The sequence below is a fragment of the Neospora caninum genome, chromosome V, assembly GCF_000208865.1.
Source record: "Neospora caninum Liverpool complete genome, chromosome V".
In the NCBI taxonomy this organism is placed as follows: domain Eukaryota; phylum Apicomplexa; class Conoidasida; order Eucoccidiorida; family Sarcocystidae; genus Neospora; species Neospora caninum.
The window spans coordinates 1,729,048-1,754,499 of NC_018391.1; the positions used below are offsets into that span (position 1 = coordinate 1,729,048).

The 25,452-nt window shown below is 57.5% G+C and overlaps 3 protein-coding genes across 3 annotated transcripts; 1 reads left to right on the top strand and 2 right to left on the bottom strand.

The window, feature by feature from the left end:
- Window positions 1-1,953: 1,953 nt before the first annotated feature.
- Window positions 1,954-12,972, bottom strand: NCLIV_014240 (conserved hypothetical protein; the record flags this gene model as incomplete). Its single annotated transcript, XM_003881614.1, has 7 exons — window positions 1,954-2,830; window positions 3,603-4,198; window positions 4,741-6,246; window positions 7,160-7,203; window positions 7,470-8,013; window positions 8,467-10,714; window positions 11,099-12,972. 7 exons carry the CDS (start codon window positions 12,970-12,972, stop codon window positions 1,954-1,956), a joined length of 7,689 nt encoding a protein of 2,562 aa, XP_003881663.1.
- Window positions 12,973-16,830: 3,858 nt separating this feature from the next.
- NCLIV_014250 (NAD-dependent epimerase/dehydratase, related) lies at window positions 16,831-17,511 on the top strand (the record flags this gene model as incomplete). The annotated part of the gene is made up of 3 exons (XM_003881615.1): window positions 16,831-17,047; window positions 17,205-17,363; window positions 17,471-17,511. 3 exons carry the CDS (start codon window positions 16,831-16,833, stop codon window positions 17,509-17,511), a joined length of 417 nt encoding a protein of 138 aa, XP_003881664.1.
- Window positions 17,512-20,080: 2,569 nt separating this feature from the next.
- NCLIV_014260 (hypothetical protein) lies at window positions 20,081-25,001 on the bottom strand (the record flags this gene model as incomplete). The annotated part of the gene is made up of 9 exons (XM_003881616.1): window positions 20,081-20,131; window positions 20,515-20,593; window positions 20,718-20,782; window positions 21,196-21,252; window positions 21,888-21,955; window positions 22,463-22,538; window positions 23,003-23,164; window positions 24,035-24,250; window positions 24,747-25,001. 9 exons carry the CDS (start codon window positions 24,999-25,001, stop codon window positions 20,081-20,083), a joined length of 1,029 nt encoding a protein of 342 aa, XP_003881665.1.
- Window positions 25,002-25,452: the final 451 nt, after the last annotated feature.

A 25,452-nucleotide genomic window follows, 5' to 3' on the forward strand; every position in this document is an offset into this window, starting at 1 on the left:
TTGCGAAACGCGAGTGCCTGAGGAAGCGCGAGCGGGAGAGAGAGGAGACACTGTGTTGCGAAACGCGAGTGCCTGAGGAAGCGCGAGCGGGAGAGAGAGAAGACACTGTGTTGCGAAACGCGAGTGCCTGAGGAAGCGCGAGCGGGAGAGAGAGGAGACACTGTGTTGCGAAACGCGAGTGCCTGAGGAAGCGCGAGCGGGAGAGAGAGGAGACACTGTGTTGCGAAACGCGAGTGCCTAGGGAAGCGCGTGCGGGAGAGAGAGGAGACACTGTGTTGCGAAACGCGAGTGCCTGAGGAAGCGCGAGCGGGAGAGAGAGGAGACACTGTGTTGCGAAACGCGAGTGCCTGAGGAAGCGCGAGCGGGAGAGAGAGGAGACACTGTGTTGCGAAACGCGAGTGCCTAGGGAAGCGCGTGCGGGAGAGAGAGGAGACACTGTGTTGCGAAACGCGAGTGCCTGAGGAAGCGCGAGCGGGAGAGAGAGGAGACACTGTGTTGCGAAACGCGAGTGCCTGAGGAAGCGCGAGCGGGAGAGAGAGGAGACACTGTGTTGCGAAACGCGAGTGCCTGAGGAAGCGCGAGCGGGAGAGAGAGGAGACACTGTGTTGCGAAACGCGAGTGCCTGAGGAAGCGCGAGCGGGAGAGAGAGGAGACACTGTGTTGCGAAACGCGAGTGCCTGAGGAAGCGCGAGCGGGAGAGAGAGGAGACACTGTGTTGCGAAACGCGAGTGCCTAGGGAAGCGCGTGCGGGAGAGAGAGGAGACACTGTGTTGCGAAACGCGAGTGCCTGAGGAAGCGCGAGCGGGAGAGAGAGGAGACACTGTGTTGCGAAACGCGAGTGCCTGAGGAAGCGCGAGCGGGAGAGAGAGGAGACACTGTGTTGCGAAACGCGAGTGCCTGAGGAAGCGCGAGCGGGAGAGAGAGAAGACACTGTGTTGCGAAACGCGAGTGCCTAGGGAAGCGCGTGCGGGAGAGAGAGGAGACACTGTGTTGCGAAACGCGAGTGCCTGAGGAAGCGCGAGCGGGAGAGAGAGGAGACACTGTGTTGCGAAACGCGAGTGCCTGAGGAAGCGCGAGCGGGAGAGAGAGGAGACACTGTGTTGCGAAACGCGAGTGCCTGAGGAAGCGCGAGCGGGAGAGAGAGGAGACACTGTGTTGCGAAACGCGAGTGCCTGAGGAAGCGCGAGCGGGAGAGAGAGAAGACACTGTGTTGCGAAACGCGAGTGCCTAGGGAAGCGCGAGCGGGAGAGAGAGGAGACACTGTGTTGCGAAACGCGAGTGCCTGAGGAAGCGCGAGCGGGAGAGAGAGGAGACACTGTGTTGCGAAACGCGAGTGCCTGAGGAAGCGCGAGCGGGAGAGAGAGGAGACACTGTGTTGCGAAACGCGAGTGCCTGAGGAAGCGCGAGCGGGAGAGAGAGGAGACACTGTGTTGCGAAACGCGAGTGCCTGAGGAAGCGCGAGCGGGAGAGAGAGGAGACACTGTGTTTACCGTTTTAACAGCTGGAGACAAGGAGAAAGAAAGCAAGACGGACGTGAGGCGGGATCCGTTGTTCGGTGCAATTCCATCTTTTTCGCAGGAAAGCAGGAAGAAAAGGTGACGAGTCGTTCAACCGAACCGTAGGAAAATAATTCAAGACAGCCGCTAAGATAAAGTTTTCGTGTTGGGGGCCAGAAGCCAGAAAAGGAGAGCGATGTACAGGCGAAACCACACGGAAGGCTCTGTCTCCATTTCCGGAAAAGGAGAAACGCCCAAACCCCCCCTGTGACAGGACCGCGAGGACTGCATCATTCTCGGCTTTCACGTCGCTTTTCTCTGATACAAACGTTCCACGTTCGTCTCCCATTTTCGTCTCTGGCTCGACTTCCCCAGCCTCCCGACTCTCCACCCTAATCCGTGCCTGCCCTCCTGCCTTTCCTCCCCTCTCTCGCTCAGCGCTATAGGCCTCGCGCCGTTACAGCTCCTCTGGACCTGCGAGGCGCCCGAGCTTCTCCAGCGTCTCGCGTGCCTTCGCTGGCACCTGCGCCGGAACGCGGCTTCCTTCTCCGCCGTCCCTGCTCCTTTCTCTCGCGTCATCTTCGTCGCCTTCGTCGGCCTCTGCCGTCTCTCTCGCGAGCGCGTCTCCGCTCTGTTCCGCGACGGTTCGCAAGAAAGGCGCGAGTGTCTGTAAGGCCAGTGCATGCATTTCCTCAGACCAAAAAGACTCCCGTTCTTCCTGCGTCCTATCTCGGGCTGCGTCCTCCACCCACAGCGCCGCCAGAGACACCATAACGGAAACGATGTGTGCCTCCAACGCTTCGGGAGACAGTCCAGCTGTCACAGCGGCCTCCACACCGGAAGCAGAGAACGAAAGCTGGACAGAAGAGAGATCCGCCGTTCCTGCATGCGCTTCGGCGAAGTTTTCCGTGCGAAGGAGACGCGCAACACCCTGACGCAATGCCTCGCAGGCAACATCCAGGCGACTTCTCGCGTGGAGAAGCTCGGAGTACACCTGAAACGCGGAGGCGTACGCGGAAGGCGAGAGCCGCAGCCAGCGTTCGGCCACCAGCAGATTGGCACACACATCAACTTGTTCGGAGCGTTTGCATGGCGCCTCCAAGCAGCGCGAGAACGCATGCACCGCCTCCAAACAGCACAGCATCTCGAGATTCCCGGCCTCCGAAATAGGAAAGAGAGGAGACACGGAGACAAAGTCGTAAGGGAAGAGCGCCGGGGAGTCGGCGGTCCAGCTGTACATACAGACGTCCAGAACCTTCTCAATCAGCGAGGGGGTTTCCTCGCGTTCCGAGCGACTCACACCAGGACTCGTCAGGTCGAGGGTTGCGGTTAGCCTAAGAGAGACGCGAAGCGAAAGCACACAGCACAGCCGACCGGTCAGGGGGAACTGCGAGCGAAAAGCTTGTTCGATGAAACAGGAAAAGAGCAATGCAGACACCAGAACGAAGAGGTGGCGCAGAGACAAAGGTTTCACAAGCACGACAAACGGAGTGAACGTTTCGGCAAAAGTCGGTCTCTGTCCTCGTCTCTTTGCCAATCAGTGCGCACAAGTGCATCTCTGCAGGCATTCACACCCTAACACTGTCACGCGGAAATCCAGCTTCAAAACTTCAGCAATCCACACATATTCATAGGTACACACACCACTCTATATATAGATATATATAATATTTCACGCAGTTTTTATCGGACGCATGCTGAGCAATTTTTGGCGTCACTGCCGAAGAGCGTGGCAGCCTCTGCTTTCGGCTTCAACGGCCGAGAGCTGTTCAGTTATTCCCCCTCAAGGCGTGGCTTCCAAACAACACAGAAGTCCAAACACGCATGCACAAAAATTATATTATTACATACATATACAAATATATACATACATACGTACATACATACGTACATACATACATACATACTTGTAAGTATATATATCCATATATATATATATATATATATATATATATATGTATACATGAGTGTGTATAACGAGGGATACGAGTGCGCAAATAATCTGTGTCGGAAGCTGTCGAATCCGAGAAGTTTGCCGTGCTCCAGAGGGGACGAGGGACAGAGGACGAGTCACAGTCTCTTTGTGTGGAGCGGGAGGAGACTCACTGGTGGAAGCTGTCAGGCGCGACGGCGAGTCGGGCAGCCAAGGCGAAGAGAACTGCCTCGGCTGTTTCGCGCACTGTCTCCGCTGCATTCTGCAGGGTTGGAAATTGCGGAGATGCCGCGATCGCCCCCTGGAGGCGAATTGCGGCCTCTTCCCGCCCTTCATCCGCTCGTTCGGGTGCCCCGGTCTCTCCCATCCACACTCGCAGACCGTCGTTCGCCGCGTCTGCCGACAGACCTGCGAGAGGAGAAGCGGGAGACGAAGAGGAAGGACGTGGCAGAGGGAGGAGGGAGAGGCAGGTGAGCGAGACGAGTCGCCTGAAGTCAAAGAGAAGAGCTCGGAGAGAGAGAGGGACGCAGAAAAACATTTGTGCCGCGTGGAACAGATTGGGCACAGTCTCCAGCTGCTGGCCAAGTGTACATACACCTTGGAGGGAGACGGGGGGAACGATGGTGGAGGGGAAAACCCGCAGATCGGGGTCTGTCTCGGCGGAGAGGCTGCAGGCGGCGGGCTGAGACTGGAGCAAATATCGAGCATGTTGACTCTCGAGGCGGCTCTTCAGGTGACACCAGAGAGGCAGCTGCAGGCCTTCGAGGGCCTGTAAAAAAAGAAAAAGCGTCATTTCGCGGAACACCGCACACGCGCGAGAAGTATAAAGGCTGGACATACACCAAGAAGAAACCCGCCGGGTTCGCAAGCTTTAACGAGGCAATCGGAAGGCCGCCTGAGAAGGCCGTGAGGTCTGTATGATGGCTTTCGAGCGCTGGCGCGAATAAGCCAGACTCTTCGCCTCGCCATGCAACCACAAAAGGGAAACGTAGGACACAAACTCATTTCTCCACGTCGAGTTCGTTCCGCCGTTGGGAAGGTGAACCAGCGTTACGGTGGAGTCAGCCCAGGTCCCGTTTCGTTCCACTGCATGCCTGTACTAGTTCGAATCGACATTCATCTATTCCGTAAACACCCAAGTCATGCAAATACGTGAACGGGTGTCCTTTTGCGTCTGACCATGAATAAACGTATATATATGTATGACTAGGTGTAGCTTCGTTTCAAACACGGAAGGCTGTAGAAGAACATGAGATTTAAAAATCCCGATTCTGGGGCCTTTCCCCGTTGGTTTCTGTCCTGGGAGCTGACCTCGCTGAGATTTTGGATCCCGTTTCTGACAACCATCAGTTGTCGGATTGCCGCTCGTCGCCGTGCTTCTCTCGCGTTCCCTCCGTGGTCACCTTCCCCCTCTTCAATCTCTCCTGCGCGCGTCAAGAAAGCAACCTCTTCTGCCGTTCGGAAGAGCTGTCCGAAGAGATGCAGGAGAGCCTCGGTTGTCGGCAGCCTGTCGGCTGGGAAGCGTGGCGCGCGCCAAAAAGTGTCTCCTCCTCTTGCTTCATCTGGGGCGCTTCTGTGCAGCCCCGTTCCGTTTTTCTCGCGCGCGAGAGCGAGATCGATTTCCTCCTGGAGCGTGGCGCATGCCCACCGCAACGCTTCGGCTTTCACGGTGATGGGAAGAAGAAGCGAACACGCGTCCGCCTCTTGGCGAGACGCGTCCTGTTGCACTTCGCTGTCTCGTCCAGTTGTCGCTTCGAGCTCCGCCGCGTTCCGTGTCCCCGCATCGTCCTCGGAGAGAAAGGCCCCTTGCTTTCCGGCGCGCGTTCCGAGAGCACAGAGGACGGCAGCAGACTCGACGCGCGCCCCCTGGTGTCTGTACAGCCGAAGCAGCACGTCGCCTTGGGCGGCTCTGCCGCTCCGGAAGAAGCGGCGGTGGAGATACACCTGAAGGGTTCGGAGCGCCGCGGGAGTGAGCGTCGCTGGCTCGTCTCGAGGCCACGACGCGTCTGCGTCCATGTCGTCGCATGCAGACAACGGCGAAAAGGAAGAAGGCCAGGGGAAGGAAGGCGCGAGGGACGCAGGCGAGGTATGGTGCGTCGGGTTTCCCCCTCCCCCGCCGCTCGCAATTTCAGGTGTACATACACCCCTGTCCAGACTCTGGCGAACGAGACGCTCGAGAGCCGAGACAACGTATTCGTTTCCCGGGGGGAGAAAAGGCCCAAAGACGCCGAACGCACGCGCTTCGGCAACGCGGCTGCTCGCCGTTCGCGCTGTCTCCTCTCCGTTTCCTGTCTCTCCGCTGCCCGTCGGCGTCCCTGGCGTGTCGGGAAGCGGCGGGAGCTGAAGCGTATAGACACTGAAGAGCTGGTCGAGAGCCGCCCATTGCAGCTGCTCCAGTGCAGCGCGTTTTCTTTCCTCCCGTTCGCCCCGCTGCTCGCAGGTCTCCACTTCCGCCTCTGGCCGTCCGGCTTCCCCGTCTTGGAAGAAAGCGTCTTCCGGAATTTCATAGTTGAGAATGCACACGAGGTACTGTGCCCAGGCCTGGGCCAGGAACAACGGAAAGTGCGTCGCAACCTCGCCCTTCTCTCGCGCGCTCTTGCGCTCGGCCTCCTTCGCCGCCCCCCGACCCAACGCCTCTCCAAAGGCCCTCGCAATCATCTCTGGGCGAGCTAGAGAAGACGAAGCGGGAGAAGAGGAGGGGGAACCCAGCCGGAGCGATGCGAAAAGAAGACGCAGCGCGAAGTGGAGGGCTATCACGGGATAAGGACGGTTTGTGGAAGCAAGGAAATGCTCCATGGCCGTGACGAAGAAAGACTCCTGCACGGAAGAAACAGAAACAGAAAACGCACATTTGTTTTGTACGCATCCGGCACCAGGCGCACGCAGGCATGTGCAACGCGACTAGCTGCAGGAACGTGTGCTCATTCTTAGGTATTCATATATAATACCGTACCTAGATGCACCGTCAGACACGTGCAACGTGTCGGGATGTACACCTCGATACACGCATATTGCCCTACACACAGCCATGAGTGGCGAGGAATTTGCCTGGCTTCGCGACTGCGCGTCCCTCTGCGACTACGCCACAATCCTGCACTGTGAATGCACTCGCCTGACTGAATCCAGGGAAAGCAGCAAAGAGATCGGCGACAAAGAGAGAAAGACGCCTGCATGACGACAAGGTTGCTGCAGCGCAGTTGTCTTTTCTCTCCGCGTGCCACCAACGAGGGAGAAGAAGCGAGACACTGCAAGTCGCCGCCAGCCTGCGAGAAGAGCGAACGCGAAGCAGGAAGCAAAGCTGACGTCGGATCCGGCAGACACACGCGGCGGAGACACGGGAAACCGACGGCGGAACGCCGCGCGAAAAAACAGCCGTCTCCAGAAAGCGTCACCAACTGAGGACTGGATCGCCGGACGGACTCCATGCGGACGCAGAAGGTGCATGCAGGCAGAACATCCGGAATGAAAAGGAACGGCTTACGGCACAGATAGGCCACTGAAGAGTGGAATGAGAGAGCGAAACACTAGAGGACGGACTTTGCATGAGGAAGATCCAGCGGGAAACAACGCAAAACAAAGGCAAGAAACCGCGTCGGTTTCTGCGGAGCCGCAGGGACGCAGAGAGCTAGCGACTGGAGAAGAGAAGGAAAGAGAGAAACGAGCGGCAGGGTACGAAAAGAAGGGCACGACCCCAACTCCCAACCCCAGCAGAAGCGAAGCCTTTCCCCACCATGGCAAGGAGGCACAGAGGCGGCGTGTGAGACTCCCAGGACGCTGAGGAGCAGGGTCGAGAAGAAGGAGCGCATGCATAACCCTTCTACAGAGATCGTCTTCTGAGTCTCCGCAGGCGAGTGCGTCTCGCTCTCTCTCTCTGTGCGGCGCCGCAAGCTCCTTGCCGAGCTTCTGACACGAGAGCAGCGACCGGAGCGGGGTGTGGAGGAGGCGAGCGAGACCCGAGGGGCGGGAAGCGCGACGCTCTGGCGCCCCTGTTCTCGAATCACAGGCTTCTTCTGAGGCGTCTTGCGTCGCGGGGTTCTGACCGTCGTCGCTCTCTTCACTCGCGTTGCCTGCGAGCCGAAACCAAAAGTGTTGCTGGCGGGCGGGCGAGAACTCGTGGACCAGGAGGAAGAGGTAGACGATCTCGCGCGCCTTCAGAAGGCTCAAGGTCAGGCCCAGCAAGAGCATCTCCTGTCTGCGGTACTGCGCCTTCACCGAGTTGCGCCGCTCCCCGCGCCCTGCCCCGTCTGCGCACTGTGGCGCGTCGGATGGAGACAAGACGGCCAGCAACGCCTTCCTCGCGCGCGCGGCTGCGTCGCCCTCGTTGTAGGTTGACGAGGGCGGCAGGCGCAGCAGAGCAGCCGGCGAGAGCGGCGACGCGAGGAGCGCCGCAATGAAGGAGAGACTCGCGGTGGGAAGACACTGCAGGTAGAGGAAGCGAAGGACTGCGTTCAGCTGATCGTACACCGTAGCCAAGTACGCGGCATTCCATCGAACAGAGACAGGGTAGAGTTTCGGTGGAAGCGACGACGGGCACGTCGGAGACGACGGAGACAGGAGCGAGCCGGAGACGCTCGGATCCAGAAGCTGCAACCAGACAAGAGAGGAAACGTGGACGCGAGAGCGCATGCGCTGGAGGGACAAACACCCCCGAGGGGCAGAGAAGCGAGTTCAGGGAGCGAGGGAAAGAGATGAGGAATGGGAAAGGAACGACCGAGCAGACAGAACGAGGAGGCAAAACGTTGAGAATATGGAAAGTCCAGATCAAAGAAAACGGTGGTCAGGGCGACAGGGACGCACGCCAGGTGAAGCAGCGGCTGAACACAGTGAAGGATCGTCGGGGAAGGATTGTCTTGAGAGCACAGAAGCGCCGTGGATCGAGGATGGACGAGACGAGAACGCGGAAGAATGAAAGCTCCTTTCGTATTCAAATCCTGGCGGCCTGTTGGCGTTCAGCTTCGGCCGGAGACACGCCTTTTGTGTGATACCCCCCCCCCCCCCCCCCATTTCGAGAATCTCCACCGTTTCCCCGGCGCTCACTGAAGGGTTGAGCATGCAGATGGGCCAGTCGGCGATGCGGCGGAGCAGAAGCACCGCGTTGGCTGCCAGGCCCTCGAGCCACGGCGCGACTTGTTCGTCTGGCGACTCGTCTCGCTTAGCTGCCGAACCTCGTGGCGAAGGCGCTGCCTCCATCTGCGCTTCACTGCGGCGCACGTCTCTCGCCTCGCGTTCTTCTTCCGTCCACCACCCGAGGCTGGCGTCGTCTTCGCCCTCTCCGGATCCGGCATCGGGTTCCCTCTCTCCGCTCTCGATCTGTCCGCGGTCAGGCTGAGGGGGGCTGCCGAGAGCGCGGCGCGACTGCGCGTGGCGAGGCCGCCCAGTGGGCGTCGAGAGGTGGAGCCGGCGCAGGAAGAAGACTGGCTGCAGCCCGGGCTGCGCCGCCTGCTGGGTGGTCCCGAGCGGCTCGGGGGAGAGCGAGAAGAAGAGGCCGAGAGCGGCGTTCTCGCTCGTCTGCGCGCCCTCGCGCTGACTCGCGACCTCGAAGAGACACTGCCAGAGCGAGGGGCTCCAGATCGGCGCCGGCAGCGAAGGCGGAAGCGCCGCAGCCAGCACGCACGCGTTCTGCAGAAGATCCCGCGCCAGGCGCTCGAGGCGCGGGCCTACCGGGCCCGCACGCACCCAGGGCTCTGCGGCCTCCAGGACGGCGGTCGCGGAGGCGAGGGCCCGGGCCCGCGCCGCGGCAGCCGCGGCTGCGCCCGAAGCCGTGCAGGTCTCCAGAGCCCAACTAGCGTCGAGCGCGGCGGTGGACCGGGGCGAGGGCGGGTGCGTAAAGATCGAGGCGTCCGCCAGGGGCTCGGCGCCGGCCGGGGCCAAGCAGGCTCGGCAGCGGTCGACAGAAATGAGGAAGATTTCCGTCGCGCAGACAATGACCAAATGCCGCCGGACCAGCGCGGCTTCGGACGGCGACGGGGCAGAAGAGAAGGAAGAATCGCCGAAAGGCGAGACGTTGGGCGAGAAGTCGAGAGCGGGCGGAAGGCCATCGGTGGGGGGGAGAGAGAAGGACGGCGAGGAGTCAGTCGAGGCGAAGAAGACAGGAAACTCTCCTGCAGCCAGAGGCGGCGAGGGCAGCTGGAGAGGCAGGCAGGAGGAAAGGAAGAAGGGGGACGAAGCCGCAGCGGAGGGGAGAGAGACACGGAGAGAGACAAATGCGGAAGAGGCGCCGCATTCTTCAGATTTCACCTCATTCCGAGCTTCGAAGAGGCGCGAGAGCGTCGGAGACGGCGCAAACAAACTCAAGCCGTTGCTGTAGTACGAGCACCGCGCAGGCGTCTCAGGCAGATGCCCAGAGGAAGGCGCTCCAAACGAACAAGCGGCGTCTCCGTAGAATGGACAAAGAGCCGAAGACAGAGTGGATGAGAGTCGACTCAAGGGGCAGGAAACAGCGGAGAAGAAGGGAGAAGGGAGAACGGAGGAGACCGAGAGAGAAAGCGGGTGTCCCGAGAGGTCTCGCTCAGCGCCCATCTCATGTCGAGGCTCACAGCCACAACAGGACAGAGAAGGGCGCAGACGAAGCACGACTCGGTCTCCTCTGGCTGTGACTAGCGTGGCAGTGGGGTACGGCCCGACGGTAAGTGCGGGAATGATGTCAACGACCGAGAGAAGGAGATCTTCGCAAGCTTCTCGCGCGTGTACGCGCTCTTGTTTGCGGTCTCCGGTTGCCGCGGCGCGCAACTGGGTCTCTCCCGTGGGTCGCGTCTCTCCAGAGTTCGCGGCCAAAAGGGAGGAAAAGAAGTCTCTTCCGCCTTTCTGCTGTTGGCCGCGTTTTGGCCCCGTAGTGTCTCCGCCCCTCGCTTTCACGTGCGCCGCAGATTTGGCCCGAGAGAAGACGAGGCGCGCGCGCCAGACCTCTGCAGGCATATAGGCGACGCACTCGAGGCCCTTGACGACGACCGCGGAGGAGACACGGTCGCGACTGTCGACCCCGTAACGGGCGCTAGTTGAGCTCCACGGGCCAGACGTCTGCGAAGACGTCTCTCCGAGCGTGTTGACCACCGCCTCCAAATAGGCCTCTCGGGAGACAGCCGCGACACAGGATGAAGAATCTTCATTCGCGACTTCATCTTGGTCTCTTGGCGAGTCACTGAAAAGGGAATTTGAGCGGGGCAGCCCTCCAGACGCGCCGGGGCCTGCGAGGGCAGAAGAGAGACGACTGAGCGGGAGCGCCGAGGGAGGGGGGAAGAGCGAAGAGCAAGGAAGAGGCGAAGGCGACGACGACCGCCGAGCCAGCCTGAAAGCAACAGGAGGAAGGAGCGCACATGAAGCACCCAGGTGAGCGAGCCGTGCATGCACGCATATATCGGGGGGTTCGAATGATGTGTCGTACAGCTGCACTCACCCGTGAAAGGCTGTGCATGAGGAAGAGCAGGCGACGCGGGCAAGGGGCGCGGCGGCGAAACTCCCGGGGGAGAAGGAAGCCGAGATTGTCCCCCAAAGAGAGTCCCGTCTTTCGACCGTTTCACAAGGATAAAGCGACGAGATACAGTGTTGTGGCCAGACGAAGAAAAAAGACGACCACACGACGACGGGAAATGTCAGACCCCCCCCAACCCCCGTCGCCGCACAGTAACGCGCCTGCATCCCAACCCCCCTACCCCCACAGAGCCTCGCTTACAGCCTTCGGATTTTTCGAGAAACCGAGCCGACCACGCCTCCGACGCCCCATCCCTGCCACGAGCTGGTCTCGTCCTCGCTGTCGTTCTCCTCGTCCGCTCCTTCTTCTCGGTATGTGTTGGCGAAGCTGGCCGACCGGAGGAGAGATCGGACCCACCACGTCTGCCCAGTTTGGCCTACGGGCCCCGCCCCTGAGTCTGCGCCTTCGCCGTCCTCTGCTCTGTCTGCTGCGTCTCCCTGGCCACAGGCGCCGCTGCGTCTGTGCGCTGCGCATCTTCTCGAGTCGGCGACGAGCCGGTAGACGTACACCCCGTCCTGAGAGTCGACGACGGCGAGGAGCCTCGCGGGGAAGCACCTGAGCAGCTTCACGCCGGCCGCGCCGCGCGTGTGTGGAGGCGGCGCGTCGAGGGGCGAGACGCCTTTCCCGCTCCTTGCTTGCGCGGATTGCCCGCAGACCGGACAGAGCGCGCCCGCGCCCGCGAGAGAGAGCGGCAGGCGCCGCAGACGCGCCGGGGACTGCAGGCGACCAGGCGGTCCGGGCCGGAGGAGCAACTGGTAGATGTCTCCGAGTCTCTGCGGTCGCGCGCGCCGCCGCTCGTTGGGCTCGTCCGCGGCCGAGGCGGCGTCTGGCGCGAAGAGGAAGACGGCGCCGTCGAGCGTGGACGAAAGAAGAGACGGCCCGACGGCTCCTGTCTCTGGAGAGACACCCGGAGTCGCCCGCGAAAACCGCGAACGCAGCGTCTCGGGAAACGGCAGCGAGAGCGACTCGAGCGGCACTAGCCGAAACGCGCTGCGGACGAAGCGCACACTCGAACCGCCAGACCAAGATGGCGACGCAGGGAGAGACGCCGCATCAGACCCAGCGTGAACGTACGTCGGGAGGACGAGGGGGAGAGTGCCGGCATCGGCGGAGAGGACGACAGAGCCGGGATGCGAGCCTTGGTCTCTGTCGAGGAGGGGCTTTCCCAGGCTGTCCGCACCGGGCGCGACGCGGGGCAAGAGGACGACGGCGTAGACGTGCAAGAGCGCAGGCGTGAGGAAGAAGAGGAGGTGCGAGGCCGCGGAAAAGAGCAAACCAACGGGCGCGGGCGACACGTGCACCGAGAGAATGTCGCCGCTGAGGGGACCGACGCGGAGACACGGCGACTCGGCGACGAGGCAGGCGAGAAGGAAGGCCTCGTTTCCGCGAGAGATGCAGAGTGTTTGGAGGGGCTCGAGCACCTGGTAGCGAGGGGCGGAACCTGGGGAAGGCCCGCGCTCGCTCCGCAGACAGGCGACGAGGTCGGGAGGCAGTTGCCGGCGGAAAACCGTGCGCAGATTGAGGGACAGTGGCAACAAAGGCTGCAGCGGGCGTTTGAAGGAGAGAGAGAGAGGCGGAAAAGGCGAAGAGAGAGAGGCGAAAAAGGCGTCGTGGGCAAGAGGAGAGGCGAGATGAGCGCTTGATCTGTCATTCTGGTCTTGTGCGGGCCCTCGTTGCTGGGCCTCTTCCTTTTCGACAAAATGCCGCCTGAGAAAATCTTCCAGCAGGCGGTGCGGCGAGGAGAACGGCGTCAAGCTCTCCTGCGCCTCCTCGCCGGACAAGCAGGCGTCGACATCTCCTGCGATTCGCGTCTCCACTGCGGCCAGGAGACTCGCGGCTTTCTGCTGCGAAAGGACAAGGCGGAGGACCGGCTCCGGCAGAGACACGGGCGGCGCACAAGCCGACTGTCGCGCACAGGCAGGGGAGAGCGGGAAGCGCGCGGGGGGAGAAGACGCTCCCATCTCGTTCCTCTCGATGTCTTCCGCATCGGCTTTCTCGCAGTCTCTCTCGGGGACACTAGATTTCACGTCGGGCCCGAGAAGCGCCAGCGGAGCCCCCGCCGATGACCCTTCCATGGCGCCAGAAAAAGGAAAGAGAGAGAACAAGAGAGAAAGGGAGAGAGAGAAGACGGAGAGCAAAAGAGAGAGAGACTAGGACAGAGAGAAAAAGAGAGAGAGGACAAGAGAGACAGACACACACTCATGCAGAGTGCACTACGGTTGCGCGGCCTGTGTAGATATCAAGCGAGTCGGGGGAGAAGAACGGCGAGGATACGGGAAAACGCGACTGACGGGAAGCCCAGAACAAGGGAGAGTGAAGCGGACACGGAGAGGAAGAGGAAAGCGTGATCGAGAAGTGAAGGGACATGGAACTGGGGAGAGAAAAGAAGACGGGAAGAGCTGCATGTGCGACCGGAGAGAGGCGAAGGCGGATGATCGAAAGGACGCCGGCGGGACTAGTCCATGTTTTTCTTGGCTTTAAAGCGGTCAAAAGGAAGGACGATCCACCGCCAAATCCAGATGCGAACCGAGAAAGAGACTCGGGAGTGCAATCAGCCCCAAGTTCTCTCTTTGGCGTGATGCCCCACGAGACTGTGTGTGTGTCTGTGCCCTATATGGCCGATCACCTCTCTTTTCTCGGCTTTTCCGCGCAGAGACACTCACGAGAGGCTCACGGAAAACACACAATTTCTTCGTTTTCCCTTCCGGTCCTTCTGCGGACGCTTCTTCTCTCGGCTTCTTCTCTCCTCGCTGCTCCTCCCCCACTTTGCAGCCGGAAACGCCAGAGCCGAAAAGATTGAACATTTCTTGCATGCGCAGAAAAACGGAGACCTCAAACTGGTCAGTTGCGTGCGCGAAGCGGGCCGGTTTCGGCCTCGGTTCTCCGCGGCCTTTCTCTTCCACAAGCGGGAAAAGAGAAAACGAACAAGTGGAGCTTTCGGGAGAAAGCCGAGACCTCGGCAGCAAAGGCAACAAAGCGCTGCGCCAAGCTGCGGCTCGCGACTCGGCAAATCTCGCAGCGCCGCACCGCCGACCAGAGAAGAAGAAAAGGAGCCAGAGAAGAAGGGGAGACACGAGAGAACTGCCAGAGTGTAAATTCACATCGACGAGACGGAGAGCCGCCTACACACACACATACACGCCTTCGAGAGAGGAACACAGCGGCGAGCCCAAAAGGTATCTTGAAGTAGACACAAAAAGAACCTCGGGAAACCTGTCACATCAAGGCTCTAAACCGTGCATATCCCATTTGAATGCATATGCATCTGCGGCTTTTACACATGCAAATTTAAACATGTGTTTATGTCATTACAGAGAGATTGCCAGTGTGCGGTGTATGGATACGCAGTGACCCCATGGCGGAGCCGCAGGTTTCCACTTCTCTCCCGGTGTGCCTGGTCACCGGCGGCACTGGTCTCCTTGGAAAAGCTCTGCAGTCGGTTCTTCTTCGTGAACAGACATCCAAGTCCTCTACTTCTCCCTCCTCTTCATCTCCTTCTTTTTCATCTCCCTCTTCTTCATCTTCCTCCTCTTCATCTTCCTCCTCTTCATCTTCCTCCTCTTCATCTTCCAGTGCGTCTGTCTCTTCAACTGCTTCGCCCTCTGAGGGAAAGGATGACGCTACCGTGCAGGGAGAAACATCCTGTGGCTGCCCGACGATCATTTCGAGAGGATCTCAGTTCGTGTTTGTGGGATCTCGAGAAGCGGACTTGCGGTGAGGAAAACGCAGTGGAAAGCACTAAACGAGACGCAGAGATGAGCAGAAGCGCTTGTCCTCGAGGAAATCCTGCCTTGGTCGCCTCATGGGGTTCTCACGAGCAATCGTAAAGACACGCGACTGGTTTCGCCTTCGCATCCCCAGCTCGGATTCCTCTCCTTTCCCGCCCCTCGCGGTTCTACGATTGCCCACAACCCTCCCTTCTGGTCGCCATTTCGCCTTCTTCGCACGCTTTCCTTTCTTTGTTTCCTTCTCGTGTCTCCCTATTCAGATCTTACAAAGACACAGAGGCCCTGTTTCTTCGATACCGTCCACGGTCGCTCATTCACCTCGCCGCTCGCGTCGGGGGACTCTTCGACAACATGGCGCACAATGCAAGTCCCCCTCTTTTTTTCCTTTCTGCCGCCTCGCTCCCTCGACTGTTTTTGTTGGCTTGCTTTGCCTCTCTTTGGCTCTTCCCTCTTTTTCTGCCTGTCACTTCGCGCGGTTGCTCTTCTCTTGCGCTTCTTCTGCTGGCCTTTCGGAGATCTTGGAACTTTCCTTCAATTCGCCCGTTTATAGTTTTCCTTCGTGTCCCAGGACCTCCGCTTCCCTCGCTCCCTCCCTTTCTCTCCCCCACTGCCTCCCTCAGTTTCGTTCTCATTGCAAACGCTGGTCCTTACGCGCATATATGCATGCACCTATATATATATATATATATGCATGTATGCAAGCGCCGATATATTTGTCTGCGTGTACATCGGCGTGACATGTCCGGTTACGTGTGGAGATGTTCTTAACGGCTTGGGAGCCTTCCGTCTTTTTGTCTCTTTTTTTGTAGCTGGAATTCTTCGAAGACAATCTGCACATCAACGACAATGTCGTCCGCATGGCTCACCGCATGAAGGTGAGCTCGAGATCCGTTGGGCGCCTCTTCCCTCGGGCCCTCAAATTTCTTCTCCCGGAGTCGTCTTCTGTGTCTTAAGCACTTCAAGGCCTCTGTTTATGCAGTTTGAGTTATTCGGCTCTGAATCGCGGATCACCCGTACAGGGACGGCATTTACTTCTAACGTGATGATCGCAACACCTGACCGAGCTAACGATTTTTCAGAGCGATTTTACAGAATACCAATCCTAGAACACTGATGCCCTGAGCTGATGACGACAGAGTTGGGGTTGTACACCCGTCGACTTACACGTATGTGGTTCTCCCGGGGCGGACATTTCTTATTCTCCGACCATGACGCGTCGTCCTTCTCTTCGCCTCGGCGTCGCGTCTTCGCGCTTCTGTGTCTCTTCTTCCTCATCTGTCGCCTCGTGGCCGTCCAGTCCCCCGTCCTGTCCTCTCGAGCATTTGCTGGGGAAGCCGCGTTCGCTCTTTGACACGAGAGCCCTTCAGGAAACTCAACGGTCTGTACGCTACTTCTGCCTCTCGTTCATCAGGACATCTACCAAAAACGTCCGTGTATATCTCCCCTTTCCATTAATTCATGTGCACCTGCGAGCCTTTCCTCGCATATCTTTCCCTCGCGCTCTCATCTCCGTGTATATATACATATATATACATATACATACATACATACATACATACATACATACATACATACATACATACATACATACATATATACATATATATATATATATATATATACATATATATATACATATATATATATACATATATATATAGACACAGAGAGAGAGACATACGCGTATGGATAGAGGTGTGTATTTCTAGAAACGAGACGTACGACTCTCTAAAAATCTGAGTAGACATTTCCGCGTGGCGAGAGACGAGGAGAGTCTTGCGGGTCGTGCTGCTTTCTTCGATCCCCGCTTCGCGTTTTCGTTCAGGTTGAGAAAGCTGTGTTTTGCCTCTCGACGTGCATCTTCCCCGCTCGCTACGCCGACTCAGGAGAGTGCATGGATGAAGAGTATCTTCAGTAGGGCGAGAGCGGAATGGAGACTCGAGCGTCGTTTCGCGAGACACGGAAAACTACCAGGGCTCCTTTACACCCCACAGCCGCTAGGCGCTAGGTCTTCCCGTGTTCCGGTTTTCTTCTTGCCTTCGTTTTTACGCGACGCACTTTCTTCTCCCGCGGGGGTTTCGCATCTGCGTGAAGAGAGCGCCGGTTGGTGTCTCCATCCTTTGCTGTACCTTTTTCGCGGTTTCCCGCGCTTGCCACGAGGTCTGCGCATGCACGACTCTGCCAGTGTCTGCCGCTGGGTTTTCAATGTTTTTGCTCAGCACTGGTTCGCCCCACCCCTCCAACGAAGGCTACTCGCATGCGAAGCGAATGCTCGAAGTGGTGGTCCGCCTCCATCGGCAGCGCTACGGCCACCAGTGGAGATGCGTGATTCCCACGAACCTCTACGGCCCCTTTGATCTCTTCTCTCTGGAGAAGGGCCATGTCCTCCCCGCTCTCATCCACAAAGCTTTCCTAGCCTCGCGTAAGAGAACCCTTTCCCGCGGTGTCGCCCGGAGGACAGCGCCTCTGCTCTCGTGCCTTCCCTCCCGTCGCCACCGGCCTCGTCTTCTCTCTCTGTCGCGCTCGCGCTTCTCCATCGTTCTCTGTGTCGCGCTCTCCGCATGCGTCTCTCTGTTCAGAGAAAAACACTCCGCTGGTCGTAGGCGGCAGCGGCGCACCTTTGCGGCAGTTTCTGTACAGCGAAGATGCAGCTGAAATTATTCTGCGTGTTCTCGAGGCGCCGACGTTGTCAGAGGAAGAGAGTCTCATGATTCTCGCGTCGGATGGCGACGCGCCTGGTGAGCCTTTATCTGAAACACACAGGACGTTTCGGTCCTGTTGCGTTTCCCCCGTTCGTGCTTCGCGCTTCCCCTTTGCCTGTCCCGAGAGGTTCCTGTTTGCGCAGAATTCTCGCTCTCCGCTGAGTCCCCGTCGCCGAGCCCCTGAGTTTGTTTGCTGTTTCTTGTCTTCGAGTTCCCCTTCTCTCCTCGTCTTGCTCGCGACCGGACTGGTCTTTCTGCCCATGTTTCTCTTCTCTCCCGCGGTTGGAGCTTCGGCGTTGCAAGGCCTCTCTTTGGTTTTGCGTCCGCATGCAGAGGGTACCTCAATCGCGTTCCTCGCCCGGCGCATTGCAGACGCGTTTCACCTCTCACAGCCCATCCAAGTGAGTGGCGGTCTACGAGCGAGAGGTCGCGTGCGTTTCGCCTCCTTTCCTGCGTCGCTGTCCCGCGCTCCTTCTCTCTCCGGTCGACTGCCTCTCGTGGCGACGGTCTTCCGACTTTTCCTCTCTTTTTCTGATGCATTCTTGTCTTCGTACTGTGGTGTTTTGCTTCCCCTCATTCACGCCTACAACCCCGCATGCTGAACGCTTGGCTGTCTCCCCCCCGCAGTTCGACCGATCGAAGCCAGATGGCATATACCGCAAGGTGAGCGCCTTTTGTGTGACCGCTCTTTGACGCCTACCGTACTCGTGCCTTTTCTTCTCCGCATTCTCCCTCTTGTTCTATCTCTCCCTTCTGTTCTTGTTCCCTCTCTTTTTCTCTCTCTGTTCTTCCGTTTTTTGTTTTCGACTGCACGCGTGTTTTCCCTTGTGTTCCCTGCCTCGACCGTCCATTCGCTCCATCCTGTTCTTGCGGATGACGGTCCGGCTTTTGTCGTTGGGGTTTCCCCTTTCCCTGATGCCCCGTTTATGACCCGCCTCGTTTCATTCTCCCGTCCCGTCTCGTGTCCTCTCGCGTCGACTTCCAACGCTTCTTTCTGCTCAGACGGTCTCGTGCGCCCGGCTCCGTCGTTTCCTCGGCCCAGCCTTCCGTTTTCTCTCTCTCGAGGAAGGTAAGAGAAATCGCGATGAAAACGAGGCAACAGACACACAAGCATGGAGACACCTTCAAGTGTCCTTGCTCCCCAGAAATCTCGGCTGTCACCCTCTCTCACGATCTTTACCGCTATCTCCCGGCTTCGCTACCTCTCGGCCTCTGCGCTCCTCTGTCTCTATCCCCTTTCGCCTTCTCTAACGTTCGCTTTCCGTCCCTCTGGCGCCCTCCCTCTGCTTTCGTCCTCCGTCGCCTGTCGCGCTTTCTCTCGCTCTTCTTCCCCCCTCCAAATGGAGTGTATGCCGGTCTGTCGCCGTCGGAGGAAGCAGGAAGACTGTGACGCACTGAAGCCGAAAGCTAACGACAGCGACCGTTCAGAATGCATTTTCTTTTCTGTGCAGGCGTTCGACGAACTGCGCAGTGGTTCATACACAACAACGAAACTGCGCGAATTTGAAAGACGACCGCAGCCTGCCTCTCTGATCTCCTACACCACAGCATCTATCTATCTGTCTATATATACATATATATTTGTAGGCACATGCAGGTATGTGTATATCTTCTGTACACCAATGTGTGTGTATGGAGCTCATCTGTGTGCTTTGGTGAGAAGGGACGAGCCAGAAGGCCGGAGACATGTTTGTCCATTTCCACGTTTGGTTCAACTTTTTTTTTTCAACCAGGAGATTAACGTGAACTCATCTTTCTGTCGCCGCTCCCCAAACGAGGCACACACACATGCCTACGACGTTCTTACGCTCAGCCTCAGAACTCCAGTTCCTTTCTTCAGTCATCGCCTTTCCGTTTCCCCTCTTTGCTCTCTAAGTCTGTACATATCGAAATAACGAGAGATTCCCAGCATAGGCAGGCCTCTCTGTAGCAGAGAGGGAAGTCGGGAAGAGGAAGGTGGAGAGAGGCGTGAGAAAAGGCAGGATGGCCACGGCGTCTTTCGGCGAGGCACACGCGGGAAAAAGACAACGCGGCTAGGGCTGCGGGTCTCGATACAGGAGTGTGGTGGGCTCTTCGAAGCACACTGCTTGAGACGTGACGTCTTTCCATTCGAAGAAAGCAAGAGGAACTGGGGAAAACACATGCGTCGGCATGCAGCATTTTCGCAGAGAAACAAACCGAAATCTGCCCACCGGCGACGGTTTCTCCTCTTTCCTTTCCCGCTTGCATCTCCTCACGCTGTCTCTCCACTGAAAGGGAAAGGTGAAACCGATCCCCAAAATCGCGACACGCTGGACACCACAAGAACGAAGAGGCGAAGAGAAAAGGAAAAAACGAGAAGAGCGACGAGAACGAGGAGGCCAGGCTGAAAACGTGAAGACAGCGAGAAGGCGAACGTGCGAGGGAGGACAGAACATCGGGGAGAAGGACCAGAAAAGCGACGGTAGCAGAGGAGGGGGAATAAGAGGGGAAGGAGAAAGCCGCTCACAGCGAGGAGCCGACTGGCAAAGCGAGAGAGAGGCGGTGCACGCACAGAGAGAAGAGACAAAGCGAAGGAGACAGAGGGAAATAGGGCACTGTAGACGTCAGGAAAGAACCGCAGACCAGCACGTTTGAGTACTAGGAGAGCAGAAACTCCAGGAGGCTGCAAGGCCGAAAGCGAAGAGAGAGAAGCTTTGCCTTCTGAGCAGAAGAACCAGAATATCACGATCACACACCGACGCAAAGAACACACAAAAAGGCATTCGGGGTCTTTACAAAAAGTAATCTGGCGGAGGCTTCTTCGAAGGGATGCCGCGCCGCTCCTGAAAACAAACATCAACCCCGAAAAGGTTCTCTTCCACGCGCGTCTTCCTATACAGCTCAAGCCATGCTACTTCCATACACACTTTCATGTTATATACATATATATATATATATATATTTATATATATATATATATATATATGTTTTAATGAACGCCGCGTTCGCATGATGAAAGAACGGGGATATGGGGAAGTGACGACGCTCCACAGGGGAGGAATTCGACGACAGAGAAGAGAGGGACCAGAACGTTTGGTGCCGAGTTCTTGAAAAAAGAGTCTCGACGCTGGGCGCGCGAGAAAAACGGAGCAAAGCTGTCTTTTCCCCCCTCCCAGAACCCCGAAAAAAAATTGGCCCACGCGAGAGAGAGTCTCTCTTGACGTACCGGCGGCGCCGCTTCGAAGGTCTTGAATTGGTAGTTGAGCTGCTCGTCCAGTTCCATGACTGTCGCGACATTTCCGCACCTGAAAAACACGGGCAATTTTTCAACTCCGCAGCGCGGCGATGTTTCAGATGCGACGGAACTGGACACCGCAAAGGACCGTTTTTGGAGCAGAGAGTCACGGAACGCTAGACGCGACGGCTTACCGGTAGCAGTAGTTTGGCGCGGACCAAACCGTCACGAGTTTCTTGCCGAACCACCACTTGTATCCCTGAAGGGAGCCGCGAGATGAAAAGCGAAAGCGCACGAACCGGCGGGAAGCAACGATGGAAGCGAGAGACAGCAGAGGGGACAACCAAACAGGAAGCGCGGATAAACGACTGAGACAGGCAAACGGCGACGAACGCGATCTCCAGAAAAAGCAGAGAAAATGAGACAGAGCGAAGGACCGCGCATCGTCCTCCTGCGTCCACTTGAAGAGAGCCGCGACACGAAAAAAAAAGATGCGAGAAGCCGAGGCAGCGAATCAAGTGACTATGGGCAACAAGAACGGAGCACGAGGCCTGGAGCCGGACAGGAAGAGTCGGAGATCAAGCAGCGGTCCAGAGAAAACAAGACGAAGACATACAATAGACGACTTGTCTCGAAAGAGAAAAGAAGCGATCCACAGAAAACAAGACGTACGTCCATGACGAGTTGATGGGCTCGGGCGATGATCTCGATGTTGTTGGTGTGGCAGAACTGCAAGAAAACAAACGCGTCCATTTTTCTCAGACGTCTACAGGGGTCGACCCTCCGTTTCTTCGTATCTGTTCCCCTGTCTCTCCTTTGCCCCCAAACTTTTTCCTTCTCTCTGCTTCTCCACCCTTCTCCGTGATTTTCTTTGTCCCCTCATCCTTCCCGCGCGACTCTCCACCTCCACTTCTCTCCCTTCACAGGCAGTGACACTGTAGCGTCGGCTCAGCAGCAGAGAGAAACGCTACGCATGCGGTGCACAGTTGCGACAGAGTTTCGAGCGAAAAATCTGGCAAGCGCGAGGAAAGAGACACACACACATTATATAGAGAGAGGTAGAGGCGCGTACGGATAGAGATAGAGAAACAGATGTCGGGAGAGATGGAGGTGGAGAGACACAGCTACTTCCAGAGACGGGGGCTGGCGCCCGTGCGACGGTAAGCGATAGGAAGGCCGCATGCAGTAATCACTGAAAGGCACTTTTGGGTTCTTTCCAGAATGTATGTCAGGTTCGTCGCAGCCGTTTCCGGCACGCGACGCGACCCATCAACAATGTTGGCGGCTCTGTCCCCCAATTATGCGCCTTCCCTCGCCTCTGGCCTTTTTTGTCGCTTCTCTCTTTTTCTCGTGGATTAACCTACCGCCTTGACGATGTCGGCGCCGAAGAGGTACCCCGCGCCTCGTGGGCTGTATCCCCAGCCCTGCATGTCTGCACAGCGGGCAAAGAGAGCGAGAAATCCGCTCTGTGTCTCTTCCTCTCGCGCTCAGCTTCTTCTCAGCCGAAGGCCGCACGCGAAACAGAGACCGAACCCCGGCCCCAAAGAGGGGAAACAAAAAGAGAAAGAGGAGACCCAGGTTCAACGGGAAAGCGGGGACGAGGAAGAGTTGAAACTGAAACGAGGTGGAGAGACCAAGGCGAGAACCAGGAAGGAAACCACGTGAAGACTCGAAAGATTTCCTCTTTCTCCGTCGGTGCAAAGCGGTCAAATCGAGGTTGCCGGCGCGAAGAAAACAGGCAAACCCGAGAATGCGAGCGGCAAGCGGTGGAGAGATAAAGGCGAAAGGAAGGCCCCGGAAAAAAGCTTACAGAAAAGCGCGGGCAGAAGAAAACCGGGAACCGACGGAGACGGAGAGACAGGGCACTTCACGAAGGTAAACGGGTGAGCACCACCAGATCAAGAAAGTGGAGAGGAGAGACATAAAAAAACGTTCTTACCTTCAGGATCGCTCCACAAAAGATCGCACATTGGGCCTTCGTGAGGAACTTCCTGCTTGCGGTCGATGGACCTTATCTGAAAAGAGTCGTAGAAGACTTGCTCGGAGTCTTCTGTCTCTTTGCGGCTTTCTGCACAACGCCTCCACCCTCCCTCCCTTTTCCCAAGTGCCGGGCAAAGAAAGAAATCTCCCAGAGAGAGAGAAAACGAGGGGCTGCGTTTGCGACAAGTTGCCGACAGCTGCATCGCCGGGGAGACACGCGTCTTTTCACATTCCCCGGTTGGCGAACACAGCCCGGTAGGGCGGCAGCGAGGCAGCGACTAAGCAGGAGGCGAGGCGAGCCCCAAGCAGAAACACCCCTCAGGCCTATGCAGACTTGGCATGCACGCGTATCTACACATACAGAGATACATCTATCTATCTATTCATATCTATCTATCTATTCATATCTATCTATCTATCTATATATATATATATATATACGTATCCACTTTTTCAGATAAAAAGCGTACAAATGGAGAATGGATTTGCTTTTTCGTACCTCGTCGACGCTGGAGATGGCAGGAGAGAGGCCGCCGTGGAGAGCGAAGAGGCGGTCGTCGATGATCGCTGCGAGCGCCAAGTAATCGAAGACTTCTGTGCAGTATCTCCACACTGTACTGCTACCGTATTTCCTCAGGCATTCGTCGTAGAATCCGTAAACCTGAAGCCAGAACAGATGCAAGACGTTGCCCCGGGGAGCGCGCGCAAAGTGGAGATGCGGAAACGCGAGCGAGAGATCGAGTGTTCAGATCGCCGCGAATTCCACACAGTTTGTAGGAAAGGTCGTCTTCTGCGGATTTCCAAGGACAGGCGTGACGGAGAGGAGAGCGAAACGGCAGCTAAACGAACGCGAATGGCGAACCGCGTGACAGGACACCGGGGAGGAACAAGGACAGAGCGGACAACAGGAAACACGGACTGTGGAGCAGAGGTGGGAGGTCGAGAAGTTGCAGAGGAGACAAGAAAGATGAAACAGGAAAAAAGAACCAGGGGGGACTGGTTCGCATGCAGAGAAGGCAACTGGGAAGGGCAAAACTCGAACACACACGAGGGAAGACACGGCGGAGTGGGACTGAAAGTGTGGCGAAAAACGGAAAAAAGACCGAACAAGAAGCGTAAAAGACAGTCTCCTAAAAAAGTGGAGACACACGACGCGCACGCGAGAACAACAGCTGTCTCCGCGGAGAGACGCAGAGACGGCGACAGACGCGAGAGTGAGAGAGTGGAGGCGCAGGCGGCCGGAAGGGCAGTTTTCGCGCATGCCCCATCTTGAAGTTTCCCATCCTGCTGCTTCTTCTCTGACGAGATGTTGAGCTCACGCCACCGTGCCTGTCGAGTCGCCCAGGTTCACACCCTCTTCTTTGTTTTCGGGGCGAAAATTTCAGTCTCTTCTCACTCCCCTCCCGGGCGCTCGAGAAGCGCAAGAGGCGTGCGCGGATCTGGTGGCCGACCTCAAAACGAGGAACAGTCGCAGGTACGAGCAAGAGAGAAACCGCGGGAAGAAAAAAGACACACGGGGCTGGATGAGTACCTGGGTGATTTGGCGGGATTCGTGGTTGCCGCGAATGAGCGTAATTCGGTCCGGATAACGAACTTTCAGAGCCAGAAGGAAGAGAAACGTCTCGACGGAGAAGTACCCGCGGTCGACAAAGTCCCCCAGAAACAAATAGCTCGTCTCCGGAAGGAAATTGCCGACGCGAAACAACTCTAACAGGTCGTAGAACTGTCCGTGGATGTCTCCGCAAATCTGACAAACCGAAAGAAAAGCCCAAGAAAACACCCGTCTTGGATCGGACGATGAGAATACAGCACGGATGGCGAAGAGACGGCGGTCTACCCCACTCGCCGAGGGTGCTCGAAAAAGGCGAGGAAAACGACGCCAGGAACCTGCAGCTCGCGTCCATACACCCCATAACGCATACAGGCACATCCACCCTAAGCCGTCAACCGTCATATATATATATATATATGTATATCCACACATGCACATATACAGATGCAGATGCATCTGGGTATACCAGCACTTTATATATGTGCAGTCGTATGCGCATACCTACATCGGGAGACATTAGTATGTAAACCGTGAACGTCAGAGATGCCGGCACATGGATGTACAGCTGTATTGCTATTTGCATGTGCATGCACGCAGGTTGATGATGTCTAGGCGCCAGGAGTGAGGAACGAGAGTGTCGGGAGACGCGTTTCGCGTCCCGTCTGTCTCTGGTTTTCTAGCGAAGCCATACTGTGACTGGGACGTCGACGCGCTGGACGTTGCTTTCCTCGACGAGGATTTCCTTCGCTTTTGCGCAGAGCGCCTTCACTTCTCGCTCGGGGATGCATTCGCAGCGCCGCAGCTGTTCGATTTGCCGATCGAGAAGGCTCATCCCCGAGGCCACGGCCTTCGAGGTGCACAGCTCGCCTGGACCCCCATCGGAGAGACAGGCAGTCGCCCCGCATGCACTGTCCCCGCCTGCCGAAGAGCCTTCCACGCTCGCCATAAAGGAGAAGAAGAGAGAGACTGTTGCGAAATCGCGAGAACCGAAGGCGCCGCGAGGGACGGCGAGTTGCGAGAGTCAGCAAGGACGGAGGAAAGAGAGACGCGCAGAGGTTGGAAAGAGACAAAAGACACTTCACTCCGTCTCCACATAGGGGAAACCACCTATCCCGCCAGGCGAGAGAAGGCGACGCGCTCGTGCGCTCTGGTCGACGCGTGTGTCGTCTTCACGCTCGTGGGTGACTCGCGGGTTTCGGAGGGGAAAATGCTGTTATTCTCTCGGCTGTCGCCACAAAAATACTCAGAAGTCAATCCAGAAACCCCATCCATTCTCCTGTCCCATGTCCTCGCGCTCCCTCGTCTTTTCTCTTCCCTTCCTCTGTGCCTTCTTCGGGACGCCCCCGTCTGAAGCGGTTTTGCGGTCTGGTCTCTGCGTTGGGAGATCGCCTTCCTTT